The sequence below is a fragment of the Lutra lutra genome, chromosome 3 (assembly GCF_902655055.1).
Source record: "Lutra lutra chromosome 3, mLutLut1.2, whole genome shotgun sequence".
Lineage (NCBI taxonomy): Eukaryota > Metazoa > Chordata > Mammalia > Carnivora > Mustelidae > Lutra > Lutra lutra.
In genome coordinates this window covers 29,655,157-29,676,953 of record NC_062280.1, presented here as the reverse complement: position 1 = coordinate 29,676,953, position 21,797 = coordinate 29,655,157, and the positions used below count along the sequence as shown (strand labels likewise).

Below are 21,797 nucleotides of genomic sequence, written 5' to 3'. Positions count from 1 at the left end.
CCTTCCGGACTCTTCCTCTCCTACCTAAGGCCTTCTCCTTCAAGACACAGTTCAAGCAAGTGCCAGCCTGGGAAGACTTCTCTGTACCCCCATCCCTGACTGCCTCCCCAGGACCTCCAGTGTCAGGCCCACACTGCACGGAGTGGCCCTCCCTTTCTACTTGCATGTGCCATGGCTGCTTAAAGACAGAGCTGACATGTCCCGTCAGGCTCAGACCCTGATGCCTTACACGTAGTCAGTGCTAAGGATGTTATATTACAAATGGTAATAGGAGTTGTCTGTTCTGGGCCCAGCGAACGCCAGCTACTAGATGTATGGTTTTTTTCCATAATCCTTTCAACAACCCTGCAAAATTATCCTCATTTTACCAATGAGATCAGAGACATTAATGGACTTGTCTGAGGTGACACAGCTAATAAATGATGGAGCCATGCCTTGAACTTGCTTCCCTCTGCTTCTGAACTTCCCTCTCGACGCTGTGATCCCTGAATGATGATAAGGAGGCCATCTCAGGCGGGGATGTGAAGGGGAAGAGGCTGGCCTGTCCTCCTGCACGTCACAACCATCCCCAAACACCCCTCCCTTCTCTGACCGGTTATCTCCCCATGGAACAGTCACCCATTCATTTATCTCTGCTGACACTATTTATAAAGGAAGACAGACTAGAGGCTGCCACCGACCCCAGATACAGAGAGGAGTGGGGACGCTAGCTCAGCTCCCAAGAGAGACACCCGACCTGGGCCTCAAGGAGAATGAGACAGGAAGCGTGTGGGCTGAGCAGACAGCCCGAGGTGGCGGTGGTGGTGGCGGTGATGGGGTGGTGGCGGTGGCCAGGGGACGGGTCAGAGCCACAGAGCTGACTCTGGAGAATGGGGTGGGGACATGGGGGGCAGGGGTCGGTAGCATGCTTAGGAGGTAGCCTCAGAGTCAAAGGGGCTGTTCCTGACTTCGGGCAAGTCCCCATCCCTGTGTAAGTCTCTGTTTCCCCACTTGCAAACAGTGCTACCAGTCCCTGCCCTCCTGGCCCTTGATGAGGAAGCTGAGTGCTGGGCCTGGCACTCACATAGTGTTTGAGAGAGGTGAGTTCTGCCGCACTGCAGCTGTAAGAGGAACCTATCTCAAGACTCAGATTCCTTCGAGGATGGAACTGAGACGCTCCCAAGAGAAACAGCCCCAGGCGGAAAGCAAAGGGTCCTGATTCTGGTCCTCTGTGTTCCTCCCCTGGCTCCTTTTCTTTACCCGTTGTTGTTAACAACCCTGGCCGAGCAGCCTCTCAAGGCCAGACACTGCCCAGGCTGGCCTTTTCACCGAAACTTCTCAAGGAGGGCGTGAAGAGCCCTGCTTTATGAACAAGCAGCCACAACAGCAGTAACAATAAGATGATCGTTCGCTGACCACTCGGTATTTGCCAGGCCCCCCTTAGGTGCTTCGTGCATATTAACCAATTTCATCCTTATGGTGAGCCTATTGCAGATGGGGAAACCAAGGCACCGAGGGGTTCCGTAACCTTGTCCTTGTCCTGCTGCTGGTCAGCAGCAAGTTGTACACCCATCCAGTACGTGCTAAGGGGGACACCCAGGCCTGGAGCGGCGACTCCGCCGATGGGGCTGTGCAGCTCGAGGAAGGAGACCCTGACTGCACAGCCCCTCCACGCCCCCTCCCACAGGCGCCTGCCCTTGCGCAGGCTAGAGAAGGAAGGCTCAAAGGCAGGGAGAGCGTGAAGGCACCACGAGCGAAGAGGGTGCCGGAGGGTCCCTCTCTGAACACATACACTGCGTCATGCGCCGGTCGTCGCTGCTCTGGATGCGGTGGCCATTGTGGAACCAGCTGATAGTGGGGTAGGGCAGGCCAGTCACCTGGCACTCCAGCATGGCTTCCTTGGCCAGGCCCACCTCCAGATCCTGTAGTGGCCGCAGGAAGTCGGGCATGGACAGCCGCTCCAGCTCACCCTGCTCTGGCTCCTCGGGGATAGATGGCATCTTCTCTAGCTTCGAGCTGGAAGAACGACACGGCTGCCCAGAGGCCTCCCACCACGGGGCCTGGGCACCGCGGAGGCCGCAACGGCCTCCCCAGGAGCCCCCCCTACCTGGGGCCGGTGGCGGCCGTCCGGGGTTCCTCCACATAGAGCTGGGCCGAGCACTGGGCCTGGCCGTGCGTGTTGGTTGCACTGACCGCGTACAGCCCCTCGTCCTCACTGCCCACGTGGGCGATGTGCAGTGAGTGCAGACCTCCATCCTGCCGCAGCCGCAAGTTCTCGCTCTCCTCCACCTGGCGGCCTGGGGGAGGACGGGGCGGGAGTGCCGAGCAGGCTCAGCCAGGGGACCAGGGCCTGTGAACCTGAGGGCTCCCCCCACATCTGCAGGGTGGAGGGCTGTACCAAAATGAGTCCAGGTGACCGACGGGGGCGGGCTGCCGCTGATCTTGCAGTCGAAGCGGGCCGCGCGGCCCTCCAGCACCTCCACGTCCTCCAGCAGCCGAGTGAACAGGGGCGCCAGCGAGGGCCGCACGGTCAGCCGGGCGCTGCAGGTCAGCTCATCTAGTGGAGAGGGGTCGGTGCTGTGGCAGGGAAGTCCACGGAGCCCCAGGCACCCCAACCGAAGGGCCCACCCGCATACCGGGCAGGGAAGGGGACCTGTGCTCAGAACTGGGACTGAACACAGCCCAGCGAGGTCCCCAGACACTGGAGCAGTGAGGCAGTCGGCAAGACCCTAAGATCTGGCTTTCTCAGGAGGGTAGAGGTTAGCAAGGGTGGGTGGCAGGGAAGCCATGGCTGCCGGGACCACAACGGGGGCCCCTCCTCATCGCCCCTTGCCCAGCCAGGATGGAGCTCAGCTGGGCTCTAAGAGAGAGGTCTGGAAGCCAAACCCAGTTCCTCCTCCACACCTTTCCCTTGCCCTTGGGGAAGCTTTCTTCTGTGCCTGGCTGGGGCCCACACTCCGTCCCTCTCATCCCAGACCCAGAGCAATGCTCCTTGGCCCTAAGACACCAGCCCACAAGAAGTCTTCTGGGGCAAATAAGAGCCCCTTCCACCGCCCCGATCCGCTCCTGCTTGCAAAGGCTCCAGTGTCACCTTAGGCGCTCATCACCACGAGCTGGTGAGGCATGATCTCTGCTCTTCAAAGGAGGACGGGGACCAGGTCAGAGATGTCATTCATAATAGTAATGGCTGACATTTATAATGCCGCCCTTTGCCAGGCTTGTGCCGTACTTCGCGCATGACACACATTAGCTCATTAATCCCACTGGTCCCCCTACACGGGGGCTTGTCTCACGATCCCTTTTTCCAGACGGAGAGTCTGAAGCTCAGAGAGATGAAGTGACTTGTTCAAAGTCACATGGCTGTCTGCAGTAGGGCGGGAACTGGAACCCAAGTCCGGGTGGGCTGGCTAGACCACAACAGACTGGCTGCCTATGGGGTCACCAGCTCGCACGGACACGGGAGGAGGCGCTCTGTGCCAGAGGCCACTCCCCACGCAGACTCTACCCACGCAGGTGCACTGTCTTATCTTGTTTAGCCTCACGCTCCCACACCTCCAGCCCCCAACCTGCGGCTCTCGGGGGCCCCCCGGCAGCCCCAGGGCCCAAGAGGGCAGTTACCTTTGGCCGTGCTGAGCTTGCAGGTGTAGACGCCGCTGTCATCCTCATGCACAGACGTGAGCAGCAGCTTGCATTTCCGGCCATCGAAATGCATCTTGCACTTGAGAAGGGCTGGCTGCAGCAGGCGGCCTCGGCAGAGCCAGTCGACCTCCACGTCGGCAGGACCTGCCACCAGGCACTCAAACAGCGCCATCTCCCCGGCCCCCACGTCCACGTCCTGCAGGGGGGCCAGCACGGCCAAGGACCGGCTTTCAGGGTGTGCTGGGGGGGGAAGCGGCCACAGGGGGCACGCATGGAACAGAGACACAACGGGGCAAGGGAGACACACACACGCACACACAAAGAGACAGACAGATACAGAGAGAGAGATGCGTTTTGTTCCTTTGGAGACAGGGAAAGCCCGCCTGCCCAGCCAGCCCAGCAAAGAGCTCCAGAGCCTGGCCAGGAGGGCCACCCAAGCTGGGCCAGGGAGGGTGAACTCAGGGGAAACAGGAAGGACTCAAGGGCAGGGAATCTGAGAGGGCCACGTAGGGGCAGAGACGGCGGCGGAAAAAAAAAAAACAAAACACAGCACACCAGCTGGGTACAAACTGGACTTTATTTGAGCTAAGAAACAGCTTTGTTCAAATGTCTTCACACCCACGACAACAGGCCCTTACTCTTTGGCCAACCCTGGCTAACACCCTCATTCCCAGACAGAGCATCCTGGGCCCTGACAGTGAACAGGGGAGTCCCAGATGAGCCCTGAACCTGCCCAGCGCGGGACTGGGTCAGGCCTCCTCATCAGCGTAGGGCCTGAGGGCCTCTGGCTTTTAGTGTCTTGTGAAACAGAAAGTGTTGTGCCATTTGAAACCCATTTCTGGAATGGTGAGTGCCCGGTCCCCTGCGTCATGAGCCCCTTGTCAACAGCCTCCTGCCTCTCTAGGCCCCTCCAGGTTGCGGGTGCTCTGCCCTGTCCTCTCCCGCCCTGCCTCCACCCACATTGGCTCCGACGCATCCTTCCCTGACTGTCACAGACACACAGACAGACAGATAGACAGACAGGGCCTGCAGCAGCGGTAGCACATGCGCTCGCTGGGTGCTCCCCTGCAGGGAGAGACTGGGGTGGGTGGCGTCTTCATACCCCTCATGGCAGCCCCTTGCTGGCACTCAGTCCATGTGGGGGCTCCCAGCCCGCCCAGCCCTATGTCCACTTAGGGGGGATGGGTCCCTAGGGGCCCACAGGCTATCCCAGGATGCTGCACAAGGTGGGGAGGGGATGGAATGGGAGGCTGGGACAGGGTCCGGGCCGGCGGGCCGGCAGGGCCTGTGGGCAGGAGGCAGTGAAACACAGCGAGGTCCGAGAGGTGCCTGAGACAGGGGCGCAGCTCGGAGGGCAGCGGGGGGAGCGCAGGCGGCCCCCTGAGCTCACTCGCCTGTGTACAGACAAAAACCTCAGTCAGCAAGCGGCAGGTTAGTGCAGCACGCGCACACGCACGCACACGCACGCCACGCAGACCTGGCTAGGGCCCCTCTGCATGGAGAGTGGTCTCTAAAATGGCCAGGGCGCCCTGCCACTCTCGGCTCCCCCCACATCAGCCTGGGGATGGGGGGCCGCAAGCCACTGGCTGGGAGGGTCTCTGGGGTTCCTGGACAGGCAGAGGCCATGGGCAACCAGGGAAAAGGCATCCACAGGCATCGGGGCACCCAAAGCCTAGGGGATGTCAGGAGGAACCCCAAAGAAAGAGAAGCACCGAGACACGGGTTAACACAGAGAAGCGAGGCAGAGCCAGACCCTGGAGGGGAAGGAAGAGGCCAGGGAATGGGGGCCAGATACGGAGGCAGGGAGAGCTGAAGGTTTCAGAAGCCAAGGAAGTGGCAGCCCCAAGAATGGGAGGCACTGGGCAGGTGACCGAGGCAAGCAGTGCTCAGTGGAGGTGACCATGACTGTGAGAGTCGGAGCTCCAGCAGGGGCTGGGGGTATCTACAAAGCTCTCCTAGCTGGCCTCTACCAGGAAGGGAGGGATGATGGCTGAGTGCGGAGCTAAGGAGGGGCTCCCAGCCCTGAGCTGCTCACAGGGAAGGTGGAAGTAGAAGGCAAGGTTGATGACCAGCCCTAGGGAGGAAAAACCACCAGCCCCCCAAGGGCAGCCTGGTTGAGGCCTGCCTGCTATCCCCGTTGCCTGAAAGGTCCCCTGCCCTTCTGTCCCGACTCCGGGGGCCCAGCCCTCTCCACATTCCACAGTCCTGCTCACCCTGGCACCCCTAGGGTCCCTCCAGTGCTTCAAGCCCAAGTCACCCCAAGGGCCCCTCCGAACGGGTCCAGCTATCAGACTCTCCCCACTGCCACCTCCAACCACAACAGCTTCTGCACAGCAATGGGACGGGTAGGAGGGCAAAGGGGCAATAGGGGAGAGGCAGGGTGGGTGTGAGGGAGGAGCCTGGAAAGGGCAAGGTGACAAAAGCTTGGAAGAGGGTGGGGAGGGGACAGCTGGTGGCAGGAAGCAGGGTCTCTCTCTGGCTAGCATCAGGGACAGGTGTGACTGAGCAAAGGGAAGGCCATACTGCGTAGTAGGCTCAGCAATGAACTTGCTGTGTGGCCTTGAGCAAGTCCCTTCCCCTCTCTGTGCCTCAGTTTACTCAGCTACAATATAAGCAACCAACTACGGGATCTCTAAGGCCTTTTGTGACATCCTCCATCTGAGGTTGTGTCAAAACTGGCATCTGAGCAGGGAAGTGGCCAGGGCTAGGGCGGGGGTTCAGGGGGTTGATGGAGAGTGTGAGGCACTCACCTCTGACCTCCAGGCGGGCCTCACACTGCCGGGCACCATACTCGTTGACCGCTTTGCAAGTGTAGAAGCCAGCATCGGCCCGCTCGGCCGCCAAGATCCGCAGCCGGCACAGCCCACCCTCTGCCTCCTCGGCGAAACGCCGCTGGTCTGGGCGCACAGGCTGCCGGTTTCTCAGCCTGTCGGAGGGACAGGAACTCACTCTGGGGGCCCAGGCCCTGACCTGCCCCTGCAGGCGCCTCACATCATCTATCCCCTTCCCAGATCTGTCCTCTGGGCTACAGGGCCAAGTTTTCACCCTCACTCTGCTATCCCAGCCCTCTACCAGCAATTTCCAGAACACCTCTGCCTACTAGGAACTTGACCTTCTTGGAACCTAACCACAACTATTCAGCTCTTAATAGTTCTGAAACGTCTTTGTGTTTTATTTTTATTTTTTATAATAAACAGTTTTCCCACTTCCTGAAAGGGATGAGAAATAACTTATAATGTTTAAAAAAAAAAATCACACATGGGACTGGCTAATCAATGACAAATGAAAACTAGGACCTAAACTACTAAGAACCTAAGCAAACAGGAATCAGGGTCCCAGGCACCCGGGAGAAAGCTCTGTAGCCTTCAGCCCCCGGCTTTGGCAGCACAGAAACAAACTGTTATGCCCGGGGCCTAGCACAGGGCTGGGTGCAGAGCAGGCCTCAAAAATCACCCTGCTGTCGCCTGATGGGGGTGCGCGAGGGCAGCCTCCTGTGAGAGATGACTCCGCCCATTCATCCCCAGCAGGACAGACAGGAGACCTTTTGTTACCCAACCCTCTTCCCCTCCCGCGCCCCCCACCCCTCCCACCCCCAAGAAGGAGAAGCCCTGAATGAGCCTGAACGAAGGGGCGGGGGCATGTTCAGGGAGCGGCCCCACTGGACCTGGGATGAGACCCCTAGGCAGGTCACAGGCAAGTCCACAAATGGCCCCCTGCGCTCTACCCAGAGGCCAGGCCTCAGCAGAAGAAGCTTGCAGGGGTGCTGCTACTCACCAGGAAACCACTGGTTTCGGCTCCCCCAGTACACGGATGCTCATGGTGACATCTTGGCCTTCTCTTACTGACTGGTCCATAAGTGAGACCTGAAGGGGACCCCAAAGTGTCAAGGGAGATACTCAGGGCCCAGCTGTGGCTCCCGGGGGCCAGAGGATTCTGGGACAGAGGCCTCTTCCACACTGGGCTGACTGAGGCTGGCTCCAGATTAGAAGGGTTAATGGAGCCAACCTCTAGGTCTTGCTAGAACCTGGTGGGGCCCCAAGAACAAGGGCCCACATGAAGGAATGGGGTGCCCAAGGACTGGGTGCTGGCCTCGGGAGTCTGACCTTGAAAGTGGGGGGTGCCTTGGAGCCAGTGTCAGAGGAGCGGCGGTTCTGGCTGGGACTGAGCTTCATGGTGGGGGTGTGGGGCCAGGTCTCTCCAGGCTCCGGAAACTCCTCTGGGGGGCTCAGGTATTCCTCGTCAGAGGTGATAGGGCTGCTGAAAGGTGACGTGGACCCACCTGGAAAAGAGAGAGAGGAGAGACAGTGGCAAAGAGAGAGACTCCAGGGGAGGAAGGGGGGACAGAGAGAATGACAGAGCTGGAGAGATCAGCCCCAGATCAAGGACCTGATAAGGTCTGGAATATTCCACACAGCCTAGGTAGGAGGAAGACCAGTCCCGCCCTGACTTTACTTCTTGGGGCTCCTACTTGCTTGCTGTGTGACCTTGCTCAGATGTCTCCTGTCCCCAAGCCCCTAAATCCCGCTCTGCCCCAGACTCTCCTAACACTGATACTGTTGAACCCCCTGAGTAGGGGAACCATAGCGAATAGCCTGGGACAAGGGGTTCAAGTGGCAGAGGGGCTGCCCTGGGCCTGATGGAAGACCTGAAATTCTACTGGAGCAGGGAACCCACATTCCTGGCGTGGAACTGCAAGCTTCTAATGCAGATGGTCCCCAGAGTGGTACAGCCCGGGCACCCATCTCTTGGGTGAGCTGGGCCTGGTGCGGAGGAACACACACCTCAGACAAGCCCCATCCCTGCAGTGCCAGGGCCAGTGAGGCGGCACTGTCCAGCCCGCCCTTCCCCCTCTCCCTTCTCAGCTTCCTGCCCCAGATACCCCAGGGGCACCTGTTGGCCCCAGCCCTAGAACACGGACCCCCAAACTCTCAGGGGATGGAAAAGCGGTTTGAGTCATCCACAGAGAAGGGCAACTCAGACTGGGGAAGGGGAGGGGGGCACCAGGGTTCGCTTTGGGGGAGGGGTGTCCCCAGGGCCATGACGCCCTCCCCTGCAACTGGCCAGGGGCCCAGACTCACTGAGCTGGCTCCTGTCCGACTACCAAATACAGACATGAATCCGCCACAGCCCCCTGGCCCCTCCTCCTGGTTCCCCCACCCCAAGCCCCTGTGGCCCGGCCCCCCACAGGGCTGCACCCCAACTCACCTGAGACTCTGAGCACAGACCCCAGGCTGTGCCTGTCCTGAAGGCTCTGCCCTGGCACCAGGCCCTCCTGCTGCCTGCCCACTGCCCACCCCAGCCGGCTCCCCAGGGAGCAAAAGCCCAGCCCGCCCAGCCCCACTCGCCTGACTCCTGCCGCTGACCCTGCTGAGGCTCCGAACAGAGGGCCTGGGGGAGGGGAGGGGGGAGATGGGGGCCGGCCAGGCAGGGCCAGGCTGGGTGGCAGGCAGGCAGCTGGCGGGGAAGGTGGTGCCTGCTGAGACCACAAGCAGTCCAAGGGAGGCCGAGGCCGGAGTGGAGGGGGAGGAGAGGGGAGGGGCAGAGCGCTTGGCCTGGCTGTATTTAGCCATCCTGCTCACTCCCCAGTAGCAGGATCTGCTTCTTCTCTCCTTACAGCTTCTGGACCCTGACAAGAGCAAAGCCCCTCACTGGTGCCTCCACTTGAAGTGCCGGGGCCTCAGCCCCGGGGGAGACAGAAGTGAGGTGCACAGCAGCACATGGACGCCTGCCCCGAGCCGCTCCCTCTGACGCACCCACTGAGGGAGGCAATGATGGCAGACGGCCCTGAGGACGCCCCTCTTCGGACCAAACCACCAAGAGCCCCATGTGGGAATGTGCTGATCAGCCTCAAATACTGGGGCCAGGCCATACCCTCTTCTGTGGTGCTGAGAATCACAGAACTGTCAGGACTTCTGGCCTCCTTCCCGGAAATACCCCCTCCACCTGAAAGCGCCCTAAATCCCACCTCTGCCTCCCCACTACTGCCACGGCAGGTTTGGCCCAGCACCACCTGGGGGCACTGGTCCTGCACCTACCTCTCCTCCTACCAGCTTGGACGGGGGCACCTGTTGGCAATAGTGTCTCACCCTGTTGGCCACCCCCCAGGGCCAAGGGTCATGAGGCAAGGGCTGCTTCTAGTAACGCCGCACAATGAGCAGCCATCTGGACTGGGACTGCGGAAGGGGCTTGGAGATGAACAGAACAGGGGCGCTGCTGAAGAGAGGTCACATGGCCTTCTCTCCCCACCTCCTTTAAAAGATCTATTCATCTATTATTTGAGAGAGAGACAAAACACGCAACAGCATGCATGATGGGAGGGGCAGATGGAGAGAGAGAGAGAGAATCCCAAGCAGACTCCCCACCGGCAACCTGTCGTGGGGCTCGACCCCATGACCCTGAGACCACGGCCCGAACTAAAATCAAGAGCTGAACGCCCAACTGACTGAGCTACCCAGGCGCTCCCCCTCCTATCACCCCCCCGACCCCCCACTCCCCGCGACCCAATGCCACATTCCCAAGCTATGACCTGTGTTTCCCAGCACTGCCAGAGAAGAAGGAGGTGGGGACTGGGAGAGGACGGGGCCACCATTCAGGTTGGCTGTCCTGGGGTGGAGAGGCAAGTCAGAATGGCATTTGGTGAACATCTGCCAGGAGCTGGGCCACCAGCTGATGCTGAGATGCCAGGCGTGGCCTCTGGAGGTGGGAGCCCCCTCCCTGCCATGGAGCCTGTGACCTCCAGGGTCACTTCTAGGCTGGATGGCGCTGCAGGCACTCACAGGCCCAGGGAGGGACCTCAGAGATTTAAGCAGATTGGCAACGTTTGCAGGGAGCCTCGGAGACCCCTGGTGGTGGTTGGGGGAACTGCATGCTGCGAGAATCCACCTGAATCAGGGTCCTCAGGCCCCCTCAGAAATAGAGGATCTCTGTCTCCAGCTCCCAAAACCTCTGGGGTTCCACGCCAGGCTCTGGTGCCACCCCACTTTTTACCAGCCCCACCACCAAAACCTTCTTTGCAGCCAGTCCCTGTACCTCAGTCCTGCTCCACCCACAAGCCAGGCTCTCACTGTGGGAAATACTGTTTAACGGGCGGGGAAGTAGGGAGCAGGTGTCCCCAAACCTAACAGGCACACAGGCCCACCATATGAGTGCTGCCCCTACACACCCCATCACCCCCAAGACACGCCGACTCTGTGCACATGGTTGGCCTTTCAACAGTGCTCCCAGTTTGGTCTCACTTGATGAAAATACAGGTGTGAGGGAGCCCTCAGTGTGTGTGTGTGGGGGAGTCTCTTCCCACCTAGACCAGCACATTTAGTTCAATACCGGTCCCAACATGCCTTGAGACATTCTAATGGTAAATAGAGTCACAGCCACCTACAATGAAAGGCTTTCTACACCAGGGCTTCTCAGCCACCCATATCTGGACCGCCTGGGAGCCTGTTTAAACCATAAATTCCTGGGCCTTACTTACCCTGACCTGAGGAATGAGATTTCCTAAAACAGAGGTCAGGAGACTACATTTTTAGAAAGCACTCCAGGTGGGGCGCCTGGGTGGCTCAGTGGGTTAAGTGTCTGCCTTGGGCCCAGGTCATGATCCAGGGGTCCTGGAATTGAGTTCCACATCGGGCCCCAGGCTCAGTGGGAACCTGCTTCTCCCTGCCCCTCTGCATCTTTGCTCCTGTGCGCTCTCTCTCTCTCTCTCTCTCTCTCAAATAAATAAAATCTTTTTTAAAAGCACTCCAGGTGACTCTTATGTACATGAAAGCTTAGGGACCCCTGTGATCCTCATGGGAGGAAGATGACCCTAAGAGGCAAGTTCCATCTTATCTGGCCACTAAACTTGGGGGCAGGGTTCAGAACCTCAGAGGTCTGGCTCCACAGCCCAGCACTTCCCACAGCAACATCTGGCCTCCCATCTTGAGCAAGGTCCCTCACTCTCTAGCAGAGGTTCTCAAAGCTCACGGTGCCTTAGGATTGGGCTTAAATCCCGGACTCCTGTGCCCCGCCCCCAGAGTTTCTGATGCACCGAGTACATTACTGTGCATCCCTAACATATTCCCACAGTGATGTGGACGCTGCTGGTCTGGGGACCACACTCGGAAGACTGCCGCTCCAGGGACTTCTCAGCTAACCCAAGTTCCCCCACTCTTCGGCAGGTCTTCAGCAGTCCTCCACAGATGTCTGTCTGGCTCGGCCTCTCCATGTCATCCAGGTTGTTCCCGGGGCTGGGAAAGTCACCCATCTCCACCCCCCACCCCCACCCCACTATCTCACACACAGTCCTGCAGTCCACATGGCCCTGGACCATCCAGGAAGGCCCCCGGGTGTGGCTGCAGGGCGTAAGAAGGGGCCAAAGCATGGTCCTGATCTCAGGAGCCTTGTGGCTGGCAGGACGACAATCCCCTCCATACACAAGCAGAACAGTGAGCGAGAATAATGAGGAGGCAAGAGAAGGGCAGATTAGGGCCACAGAGTGCAGACAGCAGATTCCTCTGGGCTCAGGGAAGACAGGGTAACTGAGGGAAAGGGTGGTATAGGAATTAAGAGTTTGGCTGAAGCAGGAGAAAAAGGGAAAAAGTCTTTCTGGAGGAGGAAGCTGTGGGAGCAAATATTCAGAGACAGCAAGAACATGCAGACGATTGTAGCTCAACCTGCTGGCCCCCAAACTGGGTAAAGCTGACAGAGTTAGAGCGGAGGCTCCCACGGCCCAGGTCCTCAGGTCCAGACGGGGACTAAAGCGGGGCCTTCACTCTGAAGGCCAAGGGGAACTCCTCGAGGCTTTGGAGGGACGCAGTGACACGCAGAGTCAGCAAGCCCTCATCCGGGGCCCGGCCATTCCCGACCCGCATTCCACGGGCACTGTCTCCAGAGCAGGTTCCTCTAAACGTCCGCTGTGCAAGTCAGCGAGCCCGAGGGCAGAGGGAGATGCAAGTTGGCCTGCAGAGGGTATCGCCCCTTCCAGAGAAGAGGTTTCTGTTTTGGTTTCAATGGATGAAGAAGCCAAGAGAACTTGCCACAGCCGGCCTGACCTAGCCACAGCAACTGTTAACTCCCCACGCGTGATTACATGGAGATGCTCTGTGCTGGACAAAGCATTGGCGCCCACAGTGGACTAGGTGCCCATTCTTCTGCGGGGCTGAGCGTGACAACACCCACCGTGAGGAAGCAGCCTTGGGAGACACCCCCCAGGGCCAACTTGCTTCTGGAAGCCAGGAGTAGGAAGGAAGGGTTGAGTCTGGTCAAGGGGCCCACGCTGTTTTTTCAGATGCTGACCAAACCCCTTCAAGGATAGGCAACAGGGTCATGTGGCATTCCAAGGTCCCCTCCCTTGGCAGCTCCTGCCTTCACAGGGAGAGGCTGTGACTGTGGCAGCCACAGCCAGGAGAAGGGGCACGAGCAGATGCTGGTGCCTTTCCCTTTATACTCCTGAGCCCCTATAACCAAAGTCTGTCCTGTTACGACGGTGTCATTCCTATGGGAGGGCCGGAAGGAGATCTGAAAAGCCATATCCTCTGGCCCAAATGTCCTTAGCTACCTCCTCATCCCCACAGGGCCTCATAAATCTCACCCAGTAAGTTAAGCCCAGGGGACCTACAGACCCTCACCTCACAGACGAGAAAACTATGACCAGCTAAGGAAAGAGGAAGAGGCCAAGGTCTCAGCCGGAAAATGCTAGAACCTTAGGTTCAAATATACAAGATCTGTGCTTGAGGGAGGACTGAAGGCAAAAGGATGGACCCCCCCCCATATCTGCCTTCCTCCTGACCAGCACCCAAAGGGCCTCCTGTCAGACCCAAGGTGGAGGTGAGCTGAACGTGATCCCACATGCATGCAGGGAGACAAAGCAGGATCACCGCCACAGTGGAGATGGGGAGCCCAGGGAGGAAGGAGAGAAAAGCCCCCATCAGACCCACCCAACAAGGGCATCTGCCTTCCTCCCCTCACCCCGCTCCCCAGCCAGCGGGAGCTCATGAGCACAATTCTTTCTTAACCCTGAACCTCTTCTGAGTAGCAGTGAAGGGGACAGTAAGGAGTGGAGGCTTGGGAGACCCAGGGACAGGGCTTCGAATCACGATCAGCCCCCAACTGGCCCTCTGCTCCTAGAGCTGAGCACCCCAACAGCATAGGCACTAGGCCCCTGAGACTACTTACACGCATCTTCATTAAAACATAAAGAAAAGAAAAATCCAGTTCTGTGGTCGAACTAGCCACAATTCAGGAGCTCAACAGCCACACGTGGCTAGTGGCTACCATACTGGACTAGGTGCATCTGGAACATTTCCCTCACGGCAAAAAGTTCTACTGATCAACATTTCTCTAACGCACTTTGCTGGGGCTTTCCAAGTCTCAGCTCGCTCGTATGTAATGTGGGCATAACAACAGAACCTACCACCCAGGGCAAGAGTAAATGTGGTAACGCAAGCGACACAGGGCTGGGTACGCAGGGAGCGCTCAGGAAATGCCCACCTATGTCCTCCTCTTCCGCCATCCACATGAGCGCATTTCCAGCACCACCAATCACCTGTTGCTTACAACGTTCCTAGGCGGATTGTAGCTGCTCAGTAAGGGTGGCGGGCCTTGGGCTAGGCTCTATGTCGCTTCATTCTCCATGTTTATGTCTTCCTATCTGTAAAATGGGTGTATCAGCACCTATCATGTCCTTCTCCAAGGGACAGATATGGGGCGATGTGGCCAAATAAGAGAAGAGGTGTGGAAGGACACCGCCCAGAGAGCAGTAGAAGTTGGCAGCCAGGCCGTATCAGTAAATGTTGTGTGACAGACGTGGGCAGCTAAGAACGCTCAGCTTCACGTAAGCATACCTCTCACTCTCCCCAGCCACCCGCCCCAACACACATTCCCCCTTTGGGAGAACGACTGTGGCCGCAGCAGAAGTCCTCAGTGGGCTGGCTGGGGCAGGCTGGAAGGGGCTCCGGGGCGGGGGGGATGAGAACCAGATGCTGTCCTCCAATGCCTGAGCGACTACACTGTCTAGTTACCCATGGTTCCCAACCAGGAATTGAGCTCTGGGAGCTCTCCAAAGCACACCCTTTGGGGGTGGGCACCCCAAGAGGGCACTGTGCAGCCAGTCCTGGTTGCCAGGGCCACAGGTGGGTGGAGGGTTAAGGAACAAGAAAGGGAGATGGTTCCAGAAGACCTCTTCCTATCAGATGGTACACGCTCCCTCCCTCGTCTGACTCCCCTGCCTTCCTACCTCCCCCCAACTCCCCCCACCTGCAGCCACAGGGCCACACTGCCTGTCTCCCCTTCTTAGTCCCACCCCCTCACTATGCACACAGTGCAGGCCTGAGACCCCCGCCTTGGCCAAATGTCTGTGCCACCCCCTGGTTCCGCCCACTCTGCTGCTCTCCAGGTCCACTGGCCCTTGTCCAACTGCGCCGGACCAAACAGTGCCTTGTAGGGGAAGAAAGTCTGCTTCCGCCAAGAGAGCCCCAGGGCGGAGTCAGCATGACTTATGGGGGCTGCTCTCTGGGGGCAAAGCCCAGTGCCACGGACTAATGTGATGAAGCCTGTCTGGCTCCCCAGGGTGGGCGGGGTTCGGGGGAGACACAGACATGCCACAATGGGCTGAGGACCCAGAGGCTGGGAAGTATGGAAGAGCTGGGGCCACAGGCCTGGCAAAAGCAGGGGAGGAATCCCTAAGGCAGTCTGAAGAATGGGCAGAAAAGGAAAAGGCAGCTTTCTGGAGTCTCATGGAAACCTGGGCACAACAGCACCCGTTAATAACGCTAACAGCTAACATTTGCCTACTGCTTCACATAAAGCCCGTTCACCCACTTGCTTTTGTTCGTGAGGACGGGAGAATCACACAAAGGAGGAAACTGAAGGGCAGGGAGGTTGAGTACGACAAACGCAGAGCTCCCAGTCAAGTGCGGACAGCTGCCTTGCCCCAAGCCTGCCTCCCAACCTTAAAAGGCTCCCAAATGGCCACAGGCTGGTATCGGGACACCCCCCCATCCTCCTTGCCAGATCTCAGCCCAAGCCAGCTATTGCCCAGAGTCCTGAAGCCAGCCCCAGGCCCCCTGAGGAGAGCTGGGAGCTGAGTCACAGGCCAGATCCCAGAGGTGATAGAAGGACGGAAGCACTCGTGGAGGGCCAGCATGAATCAGCGAGGTGGGAGGGGCGAGGAAAAGGAGAACATCTGAAACACTGGCTCCTGGGAGGGGTATGTGAGTTAAGGAATTCCTGCTATTCTGTAGAGCCAGATGGGCGCAAACAAAAGAATCAAATGCAGGATGGGGGCTTAGGGCAGATAGCACCGAAATCACCCTTATGGTGAAGGTACAAAAGTCCTGGGCCCACAGCAAGACAGGCTCAGCAACCAGTCTCCTTTCGTGTCCAGTGAAAGGGACGGAGCAACATGTGCTATTGGGCATGCTGTCCCACACCCAGCGCCTCCTGCTGCCTCTCTAAACCCCGATGGTCTTCAGGGCCCCCGTGCCTCTCAACCCAGCACCCCAGAAATCTGACCCACGGCTTGATGCTCCTCTGCTCTGCACTGTCCTCCAACCCAGGTCCTCTGATCTAGCTTAATGACCCAGTGCTAATATCCTGGAGGGTTGAGTCTGTGTCTTTTCCTTCTGGACAGCCCCCCCAACCCAGCCTCACCTCCCTTGCCCCCACTGCCCAGGGTCAGCACACTGTCAGACCCAGCAACCTGAATGGGCAGAACTAGCCATGCCCACTGACACCCGTCCAGCCCTACCCTGAACCTGAAAGAAATTGGGCTTACACCCAAAGGAAGTAGTCCGACACCAAGTGAGGGCTGTCGTAAAAATAGAAAGCAAGGCAGCCTCAGCCACAGCCATCTCCAGCGAGGTGCTCTCAGCTACCCTGTCTTGTAGCGCTTTGGTTCAACAGAAGGACCAAGGGCGTGGGGAAGGGTTGTGGCACTTTTAAAAGCATCCTTTTTACTTGGGGGGGAGGGGGTACTGTTCTAGAGGAAATGACCTCAGAAGGCTCCTGATGGCTTTTAAGCCCTTTGAGCTGAGAGAGTCTTTTTCTCAGAGACTCAAGGATAATTTGCTTTCCCCACAGGACCATTTTTAGGGAAATGCCAAGGGAGGATGGCATTTAGAAGATATGTGAAGACAAATTTCAGCAACTTCATGAATTGGCCAGCCTTGTGTGTGCCTTTGGGAATCTGGCCCGGGCTCCAAGGCCGGGCCACTTAGAATGCTTCCAGCAGAGCAGCCAACGACACTCGAGAACAGACAGTACCTCCTGGCCCAGAGCTTGAGCTCTAGGTTTGGGAGAGGGAAGGGTTGAGGTTCATCCCACCCGGGGCCCCAGGCTCACAGGCTCCCTACCAGGTCTCACGGCCAGCACGGCGGCACAGCTGGCCTGCCCCAGCTCGTTGGTGGCGGTGGCTGTGTAACTCCCAGCATCAGCCGCCCGGGCCTCCCGGAGCAGCAGGGTGTGCCGCTCGCCCTCCGCCCGGATGAGAAGGCGGCCATCACTGCGCAGCGCGGACCCATCCTTCTGCCAGGATACTGTGGGGAAGGAGCGGGATGACTGGTGGCCATGGCCCACAGTAGTCCACTGGGGGCAAATCTCCCCTCCCCCTCCACAGAGCCCAAACCACTCCTCTCCCCACCCTAGGGAATCCTGAGGGCGCCCCCACCTCATCCACAGAAGCCCAGGTCTGCCCTCCCCTCTCCCAGGGCATTCTGGGAAAGCTCTCCTAACACACACACACACACACACGCACACACGCACACGAGTGAGGCCAGCTCCATGGAGCAAATGTCCCTCCTCCCCTCCCCCCTCCTCCAAGGACTGAGCGGGGGGACCTCCCACTCGCTATCTCAACCTCAGCCTGGGCCCAGCCCCAGAGCTCACCTTGGGGCAGGGGATTGGCAGTGACGATACACTTGAGCAGCACGTCTGACCCTGGGGCCGCCACCACATTCTGCAGGGGGATCTCAAACATGGGGGCCTCGAGGGGCTCTTCCCCAGCAGACACATATGAGTCATCCGAAGACTCTGCCAGAGACATGGGTAACAGGGTAAGGGGACAAGGTCCCTGTGGGGATGACTCAGGGAGAGAGGGGATAATGGTATCCTCGGATCTTAGAAAGCCAAACCCAGAGAGAAGGGCTTCTAGAAGGTTGGGGCTGGGGGATCAAGGGGTCTCTCTCCTGAATGTCCTGAAACAGGGAAGAAAAGACAGAAGCAGTGGGAGGGGGGTGGTTCTCAAACAGGCAGCCAGGACTCCATGTTAGTTTGGCTTCCCAACCTCAGCCATGGTCACTGCGGTTTGTGGTGGAAGGCCCAGACTGTGTCATGCTTGTCTTTATACAAATCAGTCACTGCGTAGATCAGGCCCTGTTTTATGGAAGTGCTCTTAGAACAGCATAAGATGTTACCAGATTCCAAACAGACAGTACAAGCTAACAGTGACCGAAACCTTAAGCGGTTAACACCGCTGTCACAGGGCAAACATCGAGTAAGTTGTCATATTAGTGATGCCACTGGATTCAAAAGAGGGATCAGCAGGTGGGTCCGGGAGCCATCTGAGCGCCTCATGAATGGGCTTTGATTCCATCCGTGCACCAAGCAGTAACACCGTGCCCACGGCATGCTAAGCTTGTCTGAGTACCAGGGAGACAGCCAGACATGAGAAGCGTTTACAGGAAGCTCGTGCAAACAAAGGTATCCTAAAGCTCCACTGTAGTGGACCCCTCTGGGCGCTTTCCAACCCTGACGTTCTCTAAGCCAGATGAGGTGCAGTCTGGTAGATGGTCAGAAGAGCAGTGAGAATCCCAACTAAGCTGTTTTCCAGCTCCGTAACCTTGGACAAATTAGATAACCTCTCTGCGCCTCTCCTTCGTTATCTGGAAGATGGAGCTGATAAGTAACCCCCAACCTCTTGCAGAGCAGGCAAACAAATTAAAATAGCACCCCAAAGACTGGTTCATGCAATGCCTGTGTTGTGGGGTACAATAATGTGGCTACTAGGACAACGGACATGTACCTAATTATCTCTAAAAACGTTGAGATGATACTCCATGAAAAAGACAGAAATACAATAACTCCTTCCGTGAAAAATATAATGACGAAAAACCCAGGGTGGTAAGCGCAATGAGAGACCCTGACCAGGTGTCCTGGGTGCAGCGAGCAGAGGCCTCTGCCTCCATCCAGGAGCAGATCCTGAGCTGGAGTTCAGGGTGAGCAGTTAGGCACAGGGGAGCATTCTGGCTGTTGGCCACCATCCCCAGGAAGACTAGGACACGACACACAGGCTGGCATGTGCCCACAGTCAGCACAGCCATTCAAGGACTCAAGGATGGGGGAGAGGCTAGCTTGAAAGACTGGATCCGACAGTCATGGCCATGGATGGGTCAGAGGACAGTACTGGGCTGAGTTGGCTGGACCAGAGCTCGCCTCTCCCCGGGACCTGACCTCAATTACTTACTGCGATGGATTTCCATCTCTTCCCACACAGAGGAGTGGGATTCCTTAGGTTTCCACCACTGCCTCCCACCTGGGTTATATCCTTGCCCCTGCAGCCCCGTGGACCCAGGGCACCTATGCAAGCATCTGGGCACCTTTCTTTGGTCGCGTCTCAGCTGCACTCAGCCTCCACCAAAACACACTTGCATACTGCCTCACCGGCCGGCAGGTTCTAGCACAAGGACCTTCACAGTAAGTCACTCAAACTCAAACCCGGGTCTGTAGCTTCCCGGTAAAACCGCACCCTCACAACTGCCCAGCAGCTCTCCCGAAACGCCCGCCCACCCAGCTCTCCGCACCTTCTCGGCCCTCGCCGAGGCCTTACCCAGCTCAGGCGAGGTGGGCCGGGCCCGACGACCTCTGCCCTGGCCGCGGGGACCGCGGCGATCCCAGGCCCCCCAAGGACCATCCTCCTCCGGCCCTCTGCGCAGCCTCTTCTCAGCCTCAGGCCCCGCCCTGTTCTTCTCCAAAGTCTGAGGCACAGCAGCGCCCTCCTGGCCCGGCACAGCCCAGGGCAGGAAGCGCACCGCCTGCGCTGGGGGCTCACGCTTCCGACCCGGGGGAGCTCTCGTCCTGGCCTCAGGGGGATCGGTGGTGGCAGGGGGCGGCACGGGGCTCCGGCACTCTTGGATGGCTCGGCCCCGGGTCAGCGGGAACTGGTCCCGGCGCCTAACCTCCTGCTGCGGGCCTTCCCCCAGCTCCGTCCTGCCCGCCGGCCCGCGGCTCCTGGGCCGCCCCTGCTCATCCCCGGGTTTCCCCGCGACGCTCGGAGGAGGCAGCTGGGGAGAGGCGGCGGCGGCGGGGCTCTCGGCCCGAGGGGTCTTGGGGGTGGAAGGCCGGGAGAAAAGCGGGAGCTCGCCAGGCTCTCGAGGGGACGGGGCGCGCTGCAGCGTGGCGCGCAGGGACTCGTGCGAGCGCACCAGCTCCTCCCGCGACGTGGAGCGACGGATGCGGCCCAGCTCCTGGGCGAAGCGCAGCTCAAGGTCGGAGGCTGGGCTGCGCTGCCGTGTGCGCTCGTCCAGCGAGGCCGCCTTCTGCTGGAACAGGCGGCGCCTCTCGGCCACGCTGCCCGTGGCCCGCAGCTCCTCCTGGGAGGCCCCGGGTGTGCCCCAGGGCACTCCGCCCTCGGATTTGGGCTGCTCCAGCGAGCGGGCCTTGCGCAGGGGCACCCATGGCCGCAGGGGCGCCGGCGGCGAGTCGCTGCGCTCCAGGCTGCGTCGTCGCTCCTCGAAGAACTGCAGCTTGTCCAGGATGCGGGAGCCGGCGCGCACCAGCCTGGGCGAGCGGCCCAGTGCCGAGAGGCGGCCCGAGGCCTCACTCAGTGGCGTCTGGGGCCGGGACTCCGCGGTGCCCGCCAGCGAGGGCCCCGACGACTTGGACTTTTTCCCTCGCTTGTCTTCGGCGGTGGCGTCCTCGGGTGGCACCGGCTCCTGAGTGCGCCGGTGGGGCGATGTGGGGGTGGCTGTGGGCTGGGCGCTGGGTCCCGGTGGGGGCCGCTTACCCACCCGAGGGGACGGTGGGGGCAGCAGTGCGGATTTGGAGGGAGGCGGTAGGGCGGGGCGACGGGGGGCTTCACTGGCCGGCTGAGGCTGAAGATCAGGCTCCTCCCTGTGCAAGCCGCTCTGAGGGACACTGCTGCAGAACCAAGACGAAGAGGGGTAGAAGATTTAGGGCTCGCCCCTCCCAGACCTTCAGCTCATGATAGGATTTGGACGGTGGGGCATGCTGGGAAGGCTTGGGGGTGACATGGGTCAGACCAGCTCCCCCTCCCCACCCACCAGAGTAAGGAACAGCCAGAGCAGGTGCTGGGGAGAGGCTGGCAGCCCTGGCACCAGAAGACTGGGCTGGAAGCTGTGCCCAACTACAAACTCAGCCCCCAGGGCTCTGGCCAGCCCCCCTCCCCCCAGCCCCAGAAGCTGGGAAACAGCAGAAAGACAACAGCGTGGTGAGAGAGAAAAGAATGAGCTTAGGACCCAAACGTGAGGAAAGGCGGGAGGGGTAGATGGGGAGGGGCCCTCTTGGGAATGCAGCCTCCCCCTCATTCCTGCCCCCAGCTGGCCCCCACAGCCCTGCCCAGCCTCAGCAGGACACACCCCTAGAAGAGCAGGCAGTCTCTTCTGGGAGCCACACCCTATCTCAGGGACTACCTAGCCCCTCACCAGCTCTCCCTGAACACAGCAGGTGGCAGCTGAGGTCCCTAGGGTGGGAGAGTAGAAGAACGAGGTTCCCCTTCCCTTTGATCAATCGGCCCCCACTACAGGCCTTTGACTTGGTCCTGCTTCTGGGAAAATTAACTTGAGCCCTTTGAAACCACCCTACCATCTCTGCCCGACTCGCCGCCCACCCCCCCAGCTCAGAAGCTCCCCAAAGGGGTATGCTCAGAAATAACTCAGCTCAGAAATAACTACTGCGTGGGCCTGAAGAAGGGGTGTGGGAGAAGAGGAAGAGGGAAGAAACTGGTCAGCTCAGAGTACCCCTCTCCCCCACAGAGCTTTCCTGCCCAAGAGCTGGGCCTCAGTTTTCCCCTCTGGACTCTTGGGGGACACATCAAGCAGAAAGATGAGCCAGGAAAGGAATCTGAGATATTAACATCATACCTGACACATTAGGGAGAGCTTAATAAATCAGGAAATGGCTCACAGAATCCTTACTGGGGGCCAGGCGTGTACTAAAGGCGTAAAAAGCATTCCCTCCCATTATCCTCC

General features: G+C 59.1%; 1 protein-coding gene across 14 annotated transcripts in view; it reads right to left on the bottom strand.

Annotated features, from left to right (window-relative positions):
- SPEG (striated muscle enriched protein kinase) overlaps positions 1-21,797 on the bottom strand; it is a 55,798-nt gene that overhangs the window by 21,938 nt on the left and 12,063 nt on the right. For 10 of the 14 annotated variants that reach the window (XR_007125790.1, XR_007125789.1, XM_047721085.1 and 7 more), the window contains 10 exons: positions 19,418-20,727; positions 17,479-17,622; positions 16,947-17,129; positions 7,722-7,897; positions 7,393-7,481; positions 6,369-6,544; positions 3,598-3,858; positions 2,378-2,536; positions 2,087-2,276; positions 1,772-1,995 (listed from right to left, as the gene is read on the bottom strand). Coding sequence is in view for 12 of the 14 variants with exons in the window: in XM_047721085.1 (XP_047577041.1) it covers positions 1,772-1,995; positions 2,087-2,276; positions 2,378-2,536; positions 3,598-3,858; positions 6,369-6,544; positions 7,393-7,481; positions 7,722-7,897; positions 16,947-17,129; positions 17,479-17,622; positions 19,418-20,727 (2,912 nt within the window). In the remaining 2 variants the exon portion in view is untranslated. Of the gene's footprint in view, positions 1-1,771; positions 1,996-2,086; positions 2,277-2,377; positions 2,537-3,597; positions 3,859-4,176; positions 5,013-6,368; positions 6,545-7,392; positions 7,482-7,721; positions 7,898-8,263; positions 8,748-8,823; positions 9,930-16,946; positions 17,130-17,478; positions 17,623-19,417; positions 20,728-21,797 lie in introns of those variants that run through there. The other 4 variants (XM_047721083.1, XM_047721082.1, XM_047721084.1 and 1 more) reach the window with 4 other exon arrangements.